At 34.9% G+C, this 12395-nt stretch overlaps 2 protein-coding genes across 3 annotated transcripts in view; both read right to left on the bottom strand.

The window, feature by feature from the left end:
• LOC131851412 (uncharacterized) overlaps positions 1-12395 on the bottom strand; it is a 169057-nt gene that overhangs the window by 129448 nt on the left and 27214 nt on the right. The gene's annotated exons all lie outside the window — the stretch shown is intronic.
• On the bottom strand, positions 8774-10433 carry LOC131851408 (uncharacterized). Its single transcript, XM_059201911.1, has one exon. The coding sequence runs from the start codon at positions 9982-9984 to the stop codon at positions 8812-8814; it is 1173 nt and encodes a 390-aa protein (XP_059057894.1). The 5' UTR covers positions 9985-10433; the 3' UTR covers positions 8774-8811.

The following is a 12395-nucleotide window of genomic DNA, read 5'->3' as shown; positions in this document are numbered from 1 at the left end:
TACTAGCTGTTTACTTTCTTTAGATAAAAAATAAGTGATGTCCGGTTTCGTGATACAGTCTACCTTTCCACCTTATTAGCTCCGCTTAGCCGTTTAGTAATAAAAATGTGACATACAAACAGATAGACACTATCCCATTTATAATAAAAGTGTGGGTACTCTATATAATAGTTTGACGGTTTAAGATATTTTATTTTCCCATACAATAATAAATAGAGGTCCATAATATTTTGTGTTAGAGTGAAATTTATTGAGTTTTTATATAATAAAAAGAAGACGCTGCCGCTGTCTATTCGCTTAGATATTTTAAACTACGCATCGGATTTTAATGCAATTCTTAGCAATCGATAGAGTGATTCAAGAGGAAGGTTTACATGTATAATACATGTACATTCAGGCGAGCAAGTGATAGTAATTTACAAAACTAAAAACAACGTTTCCACATATTAAAATAAACAGTGCTTTTTTATGCGACAAGATGCAATGCATTGCTTATGATATTTGTCCTTGTTATTCTATTTATTATCAAATCTGCTCTATATATATGTAGTACTAGAGCATATTTAATACTCAATATAACAACATGAACAAATCTTAGAGTTTAGTTAGTCGCTGATAAACTGAATATCCGCGATTAAGCGTCTGTAGACCATAGATAAGGAAGGGCTGTCATGCGGCGGAATACTCAATTGTTATGTAAATAGTCCATTCTTTGATGGCCTCGTTGGTGTAGCAGTTTACACACACCGCTTTACTTCCGATGTTCACAATTTTGATTCCTCGGACGGTGCAAAGATTTGTATTGAGTATGATTGTTTGTATCGGTCTGGTTGTTTTCTATATATATTATGTACGTATTTATAACAGTTATCCAGTACCTGTACCCATAACACAAGCGCTGTGGGACTAGATGGCGCTGTGTTAATTGTCCAGTGGTTATTTATTTATTATTCTTTAGACCTGAATCAGTACTATAAATATATCGTTGCCGTGCTTTTTCATGACCGAAATAAGAAACTTATATTTTCTTCATGATAATGATTCTTCAGATGAAGAAGAATATGAGTTTCTTCGCTTCTTATAATGAATAATCTATATATTATTACGTGAAGCAAAAACTTTGTACATCTTTTATGAACATTGAATTTAAAATGTATAAAATTTCGCACACCATTAGTTTATATAGAGAAGGAGAGCAGAAGAGTAACATTTTTAAAAAGTAATACAAAAAATATATATTTATTCAGTAAATATGATTAAACACAGTACTATATGTCAGACACAACACATTTAAACTCTTCTATTTATAGCTTGCCAGTATACAACCCTAAAAATGTTCAAACATATAATTTAAATCAGTGATTCCTAAAGTGGTCTATACCCCCAGGGATCCACGACAAACTGCAAGGGATCTACGACAGCGGTCATCTTGTTATTGTTACTTTATGTTATTGACACTAAGCTTTAATACATTTACAAAAAGTCGATACTAGGAAGATTGGGGTTTACCCAAAACCGAAAACTATGGCAACGTCTACGACAGAAAAATGTTTGGTAACCTCTGATTTAAATTAATAATGGTTAAATTTAGAGCATTAGGAGATGACTAGTTTAATTAAATCGTCAGTGTTAAGTATTAATATATCAAACACTCAAACTGTCTTTGTTTTTTATAATATTAGAGTTTCTTAAAAAAGAAGCGTCAACATATATTTCTTTAGTATTGCAATGGAATGTCTGAAATTTCCTTGTTAAACATTTTTAAGCATTTATTCAGTATTTACGTGAATTTGATAAGCATTTTCCGGATTTTTTCATACACAACGAACAATGTCAGCCATGCTGATAATTTTAATAATAATTTTAATGATAATCAACTAGCTAATGCTTATGACTTTGGCTGTATGAATTTTTAGAGTTATTAAATGCAAACAATAAAGTTGCTATGTATATCATCCTGATTTCTATACATAATTGCTTGAGTTGTTCTAGAAGTAAATCATTCCGAACAAACGGTAGATTTGATATATCATAAGAGTCTGTGATAGACTAACATGAATAAAGACATTTTGAATTTTATTTAAAAAAACGTTATATTCATTAATTTCAGCAAAATAATTTGCCAGACTATTTTTGTTACTTGTACAATTAGTTTGTTCTTTGTCATGATTTTTCAATAATTGCTAATTTTTTTTTTTTATTATATCTTGGTGAGCGGGAATCATCAAAAGACGTGAAGTAGATGTATAGTCTGGACATAGGTGATACTTTGGCTATCTTTTAAGTAAAAAAATGAAACCTATCGCTGGTAAGAGGAATGCTGGTTTGCGACCGGTGTTATATTAAAATAGCGGAAGTGTCTTTGTTACCTTTTCACGATTAAATAGTTTAACGAATCTTATCTCAATGTAGATAGATGTCAAGATATATTATCACTTGGAAGGACCTTCGTTAACTTTTATATAAAAAAACCAAAAAGAAGTGTCGGTTAATCGTTAATGGTTAATATTATTCAAGATATTCAAGATTATTATATAGTTAAATTAAGTTACTCTTCGTATATAACCAGAATCGAACCTACGATCTTTTATACTTAAGTTGAGTCTACTACTCGACTCTATATAATATATCGCTCTGTCCCATTGTCACGTACAAAGAGGTATTTGAGAGCGGTTTGTCGATCGTTCGCAATCAAACACAAAGTGCTGTGTAATTTGTATCTGGTATATATTCTGTATATGAGAAATCAATATGGACTATAGTTGGAAGGATTAAATAAACATGACCCAGTTCACACAGCAATGGTCGCATTTAATCAAACATTTGGACAAATAATTCAATCACGAATTAATTAATAAGTGTTATACGTACCTACTGGATATGAAAATATGAATTATTTACTTTATCGTTACAAAGTATAAAATTAAGTCGCTTTCGCTGTATCGGATCCCCCGTCCAATTCAAACAGGAACCGAAATTACGACGGCTCGAGCCATGGTTCGAACACCGGTGCCCTCAGACTAAGGTCGTAATCGTTAGGCAGGAGTTGGATTTCGGCCGCTCCATAAGACCTTCCGCGGGTTTGGAGTGCCATCTGCACTCGTCCCCTATCGTACAGTGAAGCTGTAAAGGCCAGCTGTAGCTAACAACATTAGTGAAGTTTAAAAAAAAAAAACTCTGTTTAGATATTTTGAACTACGTAAAGGATTTTAATGTAACTTTTAGGAGTAGATAGAGTGATTCAAGAGTGAGTGAGTGAAGATTGTCGTCGTTAATGAAAGAAGAGAGCTTGTTTGATAATAAAATATATGTTTTTTTAATTTTATACAGTCGTCCATCTTTATCTCTGTCGTATTCGTGTCTTCAATTGTTCTGTCTGTCTTTGTTACGTATTTTTTTGTGGATGATAATGGAATAGTGCACCCGCCTGCGCTAACGGATTACGCTGGCACGAGTGGAGGATGATAAGATGAACAGGAGGTCAGGTCAATTAGCCCGTCGTGACAAATTCACCAGGAATTTAACACGATGGTTTCCAGGGGGAACCGCGTGGAGGTCGACCTGACATGGTACATTGCTAGCAAAGCAATGGGGTTATCAGTCCACATTACTAACAATCCCCTTGCCCCCCCCCCCCCCCTTGTTACGTATTATAAGAGGAAAATCAAAAGCGCCCGCAATAGTAAGATTTATATGTATAATACATGTACCCTCGTGCAAAGTCGGGGCTGGTCTAGTTTATAATAATAATTGGAATGGCAAACAATCTGACCCAATTGTAAGTATATAAGGTAAGTATTTAATCATACCTCTCATGCGTTGCTATTCCTGAGGTAGGCGGCATTATAGGGTACAAAATGGCAGGTATAGTACAGTCTGTACCTTGTAATTTCATTGACATATCTCACCCACTATACAGAAGCACAATGTAACTACAATCTGCTTAACGACATAAACATCAGCCCAGAGTACACGTAGTTGACATAGCACAAAGTCAACCTCAACACGAATAGAATAGAATAGAAAATCCTTTATTCAAATATACTTAATATAAGAACTTTTGATTAGTCATAGTTATCCTTCTTTTAAACTACCGCTCATGTCTGTCTCATCACAAGCATCAGTTAAATCACATCAAGTTAAAATATCTTTGTCCATAGGTCGATTATGACATGTCAAAGTATCTATGTGCTTTCGAGCTAAGAACAGACAAGAAACTTATCAAATGAGTTTGAACGTGATTACAAAAATATAGATTTTAAATAAAATTAGAATAAATAATAAGAATAGAAATTTATTTTTATAAACTTAATTTAAGCACTATTAAATAGTCACAGTTACTGTTCTTTTAATTTACCGCTTATTCGGAAAGCTGTTTCATCACAAGAAGAACGAACAAAAACATACGTATTGCTCTTTAATAAGTCAAAACTACCTCGGCAACTTACCTACATGGCAGCATTATGACTGCAATGATGTGAATTGAGTTGTTGAGTTTAGTAGCTGTCAAAAATCAAAAGTCACGATCGTTGAACTCAATTAGGAGAAAGTATCGCTATTGTTCGCGAAGTTGCGCAACTGCGTACGCGCAGCCTGCTCTCGATTTCGTTTTATATATTGTATTAATAGATAGATAGATAGATAGATAAAAATTTTATTCACGTTAAAGGCACACACACACACAAAAGGCACTGTAATAATAAGAACAAAAATAAAACAGATATACACATTACATTAGTGAAGTCAAACAAAATACAATACACAACAATTATACAGATAAAATAAAATGCAATACAGATAACAAAAAACGGTATGAGTAACGTAGTGTGTGTGCATAGCCCATACGTAAAAAGGCAGCACCTCAGTGTATTGTTTGCAGCATACAAGCAGCAAACCACTGATATTCAGGCACTGCCCAGAGACATACGCGAGGACGCATGTAACAAGACCACAGCTTGTAATCAGCCCTATTACATTATCATAAATATTAATATATTAAAAAAGAAAAAAAAACTATATTAAAACAAGAAATAGGTATAACATATAGGCATAAAATATATAGGAAATTATTATCAATTCATATAATAAAATAAATATGAAAAACAAAAGAGAAAATAGAATTATTGCATAAGAGTGTGAAGTGTTTAAGAGGAGTGTTGAGTGTTGAGTGTTGAGTGTTGAGTGTTGAGTGTTACCACTATCAAGCAACCAAAACCACTAATCAAATATTGGGGAAAATGAAGAAATATATGTACATTATATGTATAACGGTTACAAAGACAAATCAACTTGACTTTTGTTCCTCCAACAACAAATCTTTTAATTTTTGCTTGAAAGTAAGTTTCGAGGGAATACTTCTAATTGGAGGGGGTATATTATTCCAACATTTGGTCGCTTGATAGCGGAAACATCCTCTAAACGCCATTGTTTTATGTGAGTGCGCTGCCAATGGTGGCCTCAGAGTCCTAGGTGTACCATCTCCATATTGGTCGTGGAACGTGCGAAACCTTAGCTTTTGGTAAAGATACTCTGGGATTTTCAGCTTTGTAAGGTTGAACATAAGCATTGCAAGGTGTAATTTTCGACGTGATTCCATATTTAGCATTGAAGCCCTATTTATGAACGGAGATACATGTGTACGCGGAGGAATATCAAAACAGAATCTACAGCATGCATTCTGTACACGTTGAATCATTCGACGAGTTTTGTAAAGTAATCGAGGTCCGTACACCAAATCTCCATAATTTAGCCTAGATAAAATTAATGATTCGCATAGAGTGATGCGCGTTTTTTCATTTACACAATTTCTTATTTTATATAAAACTTTCAATTTATAAAAACAGTTCTTTACAAGATTCCGGATATGGCTCTCAAAACGGAGTTGGCAATCAAAAACAATACCCAGATTCCTGGCTTCACTAACCTCCTGTAAACAAGTATTTAAAATTTTTACAACGGGATCGCTATTTTTGATCATTTCAATCTGTTTTTTACTACCAAGAATCATAAATTTAGACTTGGACGGATTAAGTTTGAGACAATTATTAGAAGACCAATCAGCTATTCTACCCAAATCCTCATTAAGGGCCTTCAATGTTTCTCTAATTTTTGTTGGCTTTAACGAGATATAAAGTTGTATATCGTCAGCGTAACAGTGATATTTGCAATGTTTAATAACGTTAGGTAGATCTGCACAATATATATTAAAGAGAAGAGGACCCAATATGGATCCTTGGGGAACTCCACGCTTTACTGGTTTCGGAGTGGATACCGAGTATGAGCCATCATGTCTACGTAGTTTTACGGATTGCCATCTGTTGCTCAAGTAACTTGTAAACCATTTGATTGCATGTGCATCGAATCCATAATAGGACAACTTGGAAAGAAGCAACCAGATATCAAGACTGTCAAATGCACGAGTGAAGTCGAGAAGAACAAGTACTGAACCACGTCCAACATCTTGTTCTGCAAGTATATCGTCTGTCACGTCTAGCAGCGCTGTAACAGTACCACGGCCCCTGCGGAATCCTGATTGATGTGACGGTAGTATATTAGTAGCAGTAACATAATGTACAACCTGATTATATACAGCCCTTTCCAGAATTTTTGAGAGAAATGGTAAAATACTTATGGGTCTGAGATCGTTATAATCATTGGGATGTTCAATTTTGGGCAATGGAGTGATTAGTGCCCTTTTCCATTGGGAAGGAAACAAGCCAGTAGTGAGTGACTCATTTACCATATCTGTGACAATAGACAAAGTTTGTGGAAGTGTAAGCAGTACCATATCACGGCTAATACAGTCACTTCCGATAGCATTGGACTTTATTGATAGTATGTAACGAGCAACATCACTTTCAGTGACTGGTTGTAATTTAAACTGGGGTTTTTGTGTGTCAAATTTGTGATATTCAAAAAATGTTAATTGAGATAAAGATACTGTATCTGACCCAGCTTGTGTTAAGAAGTGATCATTAATAATATCGGGGTCACTAAGGAAGTCTGGCAAACATTTTGCTTTACTAGGATCCACTAATATTTTTTCTTTAATATTCTTCCAAAATACCTTACTATTGTCAGCATTAGAATTGATAAAGTAATTAAAATAAGCACACTTTTCATTTTTAATACTATTGATTACCATTTTCTTAAGGTCTTTATAATATTGCTTTTGCACATCAGACCCAGAACGTCGATAAGTGTCATAAGCCCTATTACGTAATTCTATCATACTTCTGATTGTGTCCGTTATCCAAGGAAGAGACTGATCTTGCTTCACTGTCATAGATACTATTGGGGCATGCCTATCAAAAAGAGTCATAAGGAAGGAACTATATTTATCCACCATACAATCTATATTAGGCAAAATCTGAAGTACTCTCCAATTTAAGGCCATAAGATCCTGACTGAACCCTCTCAAATTTATCCTCTTGATAGCTCTATATTCAAAGGTACTTGGTGTTGTTTTGAGTTTTTTTAATGTAACATTAACATTTATCATGGCATGGCCGAGTGATCCAGTGATGTTTGAGACATTTACATCATGTATCCGGCAATTAGTGCATACAAGGTCTAGTAATGTGTGAGAATTAACCGAGAGATGAGTAGGTTCAGTCACCACCTGTTGTAAGTCTAAACATTGCAAAAAGTCTTCTATTTTCAAAGTGCTACTATGAGATCTATTAAGCATATCCACATTAAAATCACCAAGTAGGACAACGTAGTCATATTTAGAAAAGTGTGTAACTGTGTCTGTCAATGCATCTATGAACATATCAATATTCATCCATGGTGGCCTATATGCTGTTCCCACAATTAGACTATACCCGTTCGATCTCGTCGATAGCCATAATTGCTCAATGCCGACGTCAGCATGCTTTTCAAATCGGACCCTTAAGTCTTTTCTTACATAGAATGCAACACCGCCTCCCCTACCACCACGTATGTTTTGAGGGCGTGGTGCGTTACGTAGGCAATAGCCGGGAACCACTGGCGCTCGAGCCTCTTGACCTACTGGTAGCCATGTCTCATTTATCGCAACAATATCAGCTTTAAAACGATCCATTGCTATGAGAAAGTCGTCATGTCCAGTATTCAGAGAACCAGCATTATATAGTGCTAACTTAAGAAATTTAGTTTTATGATTGAATTTTACTGGTTAATAAAATACGTATATTACGATAGTGTATTAGATTTGAGAAATAATAATAATTGAGCTTAAAATACATGTGAATATTATATACAAAATAAACGGAAAAAGAACAGCCAAATAATTGAAAGAGAACATGAATTCGTACATTAGGATCCCATAAACTTTGCAACATTGCTGTGCACACACACTTACGTTTCTGCATAACACTCTTAGATACAACAAACATAACAAAAACATAAGTAGTCCAACAATTAAATATACCACAACGAGACTTCCATGAACCAATATGCTTATTTGTAGACATATTAAATAAAAATGAATCAAAAACAAAGAATAAAGAATAATAGCTATATATATGTTCCATTAAAGTTTCCATTTTGCAAATATAGCACTCTAACTGCTTATATACACTTTCCATTGTACGTACAAAATTATTATAAGATTCCCTATTGAAGAGTTTAGATAATTTAAAATATATATATAGGAAAAAAGTTTTTCTAACTGGTGTTACACAAGTTGACAAATAACTATAATTGTACTTCATGCTGATTATACTCTTACTTATTAAAAAAATGATAAAAACAAAGTGTAAAATATGAAAATAACAAGTAAAATAGTCATCGCCAGATACGTCACTGGAAACATATCCACTCTTTAACTTAGTTAATGGCTGAAGAACGAAATGGATCTGGACCAAAAATGCGTTCGAGATCCTCCTCCGTTTTTAGGCGGAATCGCGGACAGTCATGGCCATGGAATTGACGTGCAAATATTCGACCACCTCTCGTCCACACGTAGCGCCAGTTAAGCCGCTCCGCTAATTCACGCGCTCGTCGAAACAACATCCTGTTAACTCTAGTCAATCTCTCGTTTATGTAAAACCGTCTCGGAACCCCTGGGAGGTGCAACCCCTCAGTAGTTGCACCACGGCGCACTCGAGCAGCTCTCAACAGCTCATCCCGTACTGCACGCCGTGCCAACCGCACCACAATGGTACGAGGGCGAGTAGAGGTCTCTTGGGTCGGTTTCGACGCGTCTGACTGCTGAAACTCCAACACGCGGCCCACGCGCTCCGTACTGATGACATCTTGATCGCTTATAGTAACTCCCAGCTTACTAGCCAAAGTTTTTAAGATATGTGGCAGGCTTTCGCCACCGGTCTCCGGAACACAAGATATATCCAAGTCATTCAGTAAAAGGTCTTGGTCCCTTTCATTTATTTCAGCCTTTAACTGCTTAATGGACTCTGCTAGGGATTTGTTGCCAGGTTCATTATCTGTGTTTGTGTTGCACTCTAATAGAACCAAACGGTCATTGAGTTTATCAATGCGGTTTTCACATTCAGCTACCCTGCCTATGAGCGCAGACAAGGTATCTGTCATAACTTTAAGTTGTTCGCGGTTGACTCTCATATCCTCCCTCAGTTCCTCTTTAAACGATCGCATTTCAATAACAAGTGACTGGTAATCTGTCATTTCCACTGTCACATTATTGGCAGTGTCATTAAGATTCGATGTGAGTGACAGAGGCTGCTCCACTATAGACATATCGAGCTCCATAGGACTTTTTACTGCTGCTCCACGCTGCATTGTAATACTATCTACAGCAACACGAACGGGTGTATTGGTGTTATCTCTTTTGGGCTTCTTGCTAATACATTCCACACATCTCCAAGCGTCCCTGTGCTCCTTTGTGAGGGTATTATAAAAGCGCTGCTCAGAAACGTTAGCGCAAATTAAATCATAATACCCATTACAACCACCGCACAACAAATATCTTCTATCTCGAATAGTAGTTTGGCATCCATTACATATAATACTGTTAGAAGACATTTTATTATGACAAGATGAAGAAATTAAAGAAAAAACAAATTTGGCTTCGGTGGGATTTGAACCAGGGCCACCAAATGCACTGAAAGTATCAGTCAGACCACTATGCCAATAACTGATGTTTAGGTTTGTCGAAATATGTAATCTCTTGCACTTGCAATCCTATAGCGGCTAATGAACTATTGAAAGGTCAATAACTTATTAGTTCAACGCACAGTTCACTGTCACTCACAAAGCTGATTCAATTTATTTATAACGTTCACTTTTAATAACACTTTCGTCCAAAATGATATTTATCCGTGCATCACACAGTTTAAAGTTCACAATTTCAATTAGTTATTAGTATTGGAATAATATTACAGTTTAAAATTATCTTAAAATTGCAATATGATTAAGATTCGAATTAAATATAGCAGAGCAATCAAAACAGACGTGATATCGTTACCGCGTCCCGCGCGAAACTTGAATTAATACTGAACTGCAGCAATATCTGCAGTAGTATAATCAACAGGATACCAACAGATTTGCTGAGCAGGGAGAGGAATATCAGTGGTGAATTAACTAAGATAGTTTCCAGAGGGAACCGCGTAGAGGTCGATCTGACATGATACTTTTAAATATTTATCACGAGTATGATTGTTTATATCAGTCAGGGTGTTTTTATTTATACTATATAAGTATATATAGTATGTATTTACAATAAACAATTAATTATTTGTATTATATCTTTATTTAGTATCCATTACACAAGCTCTGCTTAACTTGAGACTTAGATGGGCCTGTACAACTTGTCCAAGGTTTGAGACCGTCGTAATAGTTTAGACTTCCACTATATCTCAATATTTTTGAAGAATAATATACCATATACATATATATAAAGTCATATTTGATAGTTTATTATGTGAAACCACATTTGTGGTTAAGCTGACGATTTAGAAGGTAATGTAACGTATAATTCGAAAGTAAGTAATGAACTTAGGAATGCGTTAGAATTAAAAGTGAACGTGCTTGATATATCTTATTAATATTATAAACGCGAAAGTTTGTAAGTAAGGATGGATGTTTGTTACTCTTTCACGCAAAAACTACTGAACGGATTGTTGATGAAACTTTACAGTAATGTAGCATATATACATAAGAACAACATATAGGCTATAAATTACACGCAGGTGAAACCGCGGGCAGAGCTAGTAAGTGAATAAAAGATTACCATAAGTTTAACGAAAGAATACGTTTGCACGTCCTACGTCCTACGGATATAAATATGTATTTTTATGAACTATGAAATTAATTCATATTCTTTATTTTTTGTTCTGTTTGCCTTTGATTCAGACGACACCAGAAACGTAGTTTCTTCTCTGGTAGTCAGATAACAATATGAAAACACTCACATGCTCTTTGGTATTATGTAACGAGAGATCGATTCAAGTCTCTCATTGCCACCCTAACAACGTGGAACGTGATAAGGAGATTACACACACCGGTTGTTGTCTTTTGTTTCAACACGCTTATATTCCTCTGAAATGACTAAGCCTCCCCATATTACATCATAAATTCACACACTAGAAACGAGAGAGGTATATATAAGCTGTAATAGAAAGAATATAAACAATATGAAATTAGGCAATAAAATTTATGAAATAGACTTCAGAATTATATGAAAGTCGAAAATGGGTACCTATCTACATGTGTCATCATTGCCTTGCCTGTATCTCATTATTAGCCCACCCCGGCTTCGGGTGTACATGTATTATACATATAAACCTTCCTCTTGATCACTCTATCTATTAAAAAACTGCTTCAAAATCCGTTGCGTAGTTTTAAGCATGTATGTAAAGATTTAAGCATACAAAGGGATAGATAGCGACAGCGGGTTTGTTTTATACTATATAATGACTTGGGGTCAGTATGTCCTCTTCTTCCACCTACATACTAAATGTACCATCATAGCCTTGCCTTTATCCCATTATTTGGGCGTATTATATCCTCTTCTCCCACTTATCTCTATCGGCCGTCATATACTCTACTCTTCTTTTATACATATCATCTTTCACACAATCCATACAATTTTTTTCGGTTATTTTCTCCTTTTCCACGTTTATATTTAATAATTTCCTTAGAATATCCTGCCCATACGTACATATATATGTATCAATTTATCTCCTTGCTACTTGTCTACACATAATAAATATATAACATGTAATAAATCCTAAATTCATAAAAATAATCAATAAAATCCTAAAATATCTTCAAGATTGTCATCTCAGACGCATTCGTCAGAATGGATTCTGTTTGTACGCAGTTTGCGCAGAATATTTAAATGTATGGTAGCAAAGGCGAATATTCAGTCATATTTGTTTATTATTTTTTTATATAATTAATGGTTTGGATCATTAAATAATTCAATTCAACCC

This window comes from Achroia grisella, unplaced genomic scaffold (genome assembly GCF_030625045.1).
Source record: "Achroia grisella isolate CSIRO2021 unplaced genomic scaffold, CSIRO_AGI_Agris_v1 utg782, whole genome shotgun sequence".
Classification (NCBI taxonomy): Eukaryota; Metazoa; Arthropoda; class Insecta; order Lepidoptera; family Pyralidae; genus Achroia; species Achroia grisella.
This window is presented reverse-complemented; position numbering and strand designations above follow the sequence as displayed.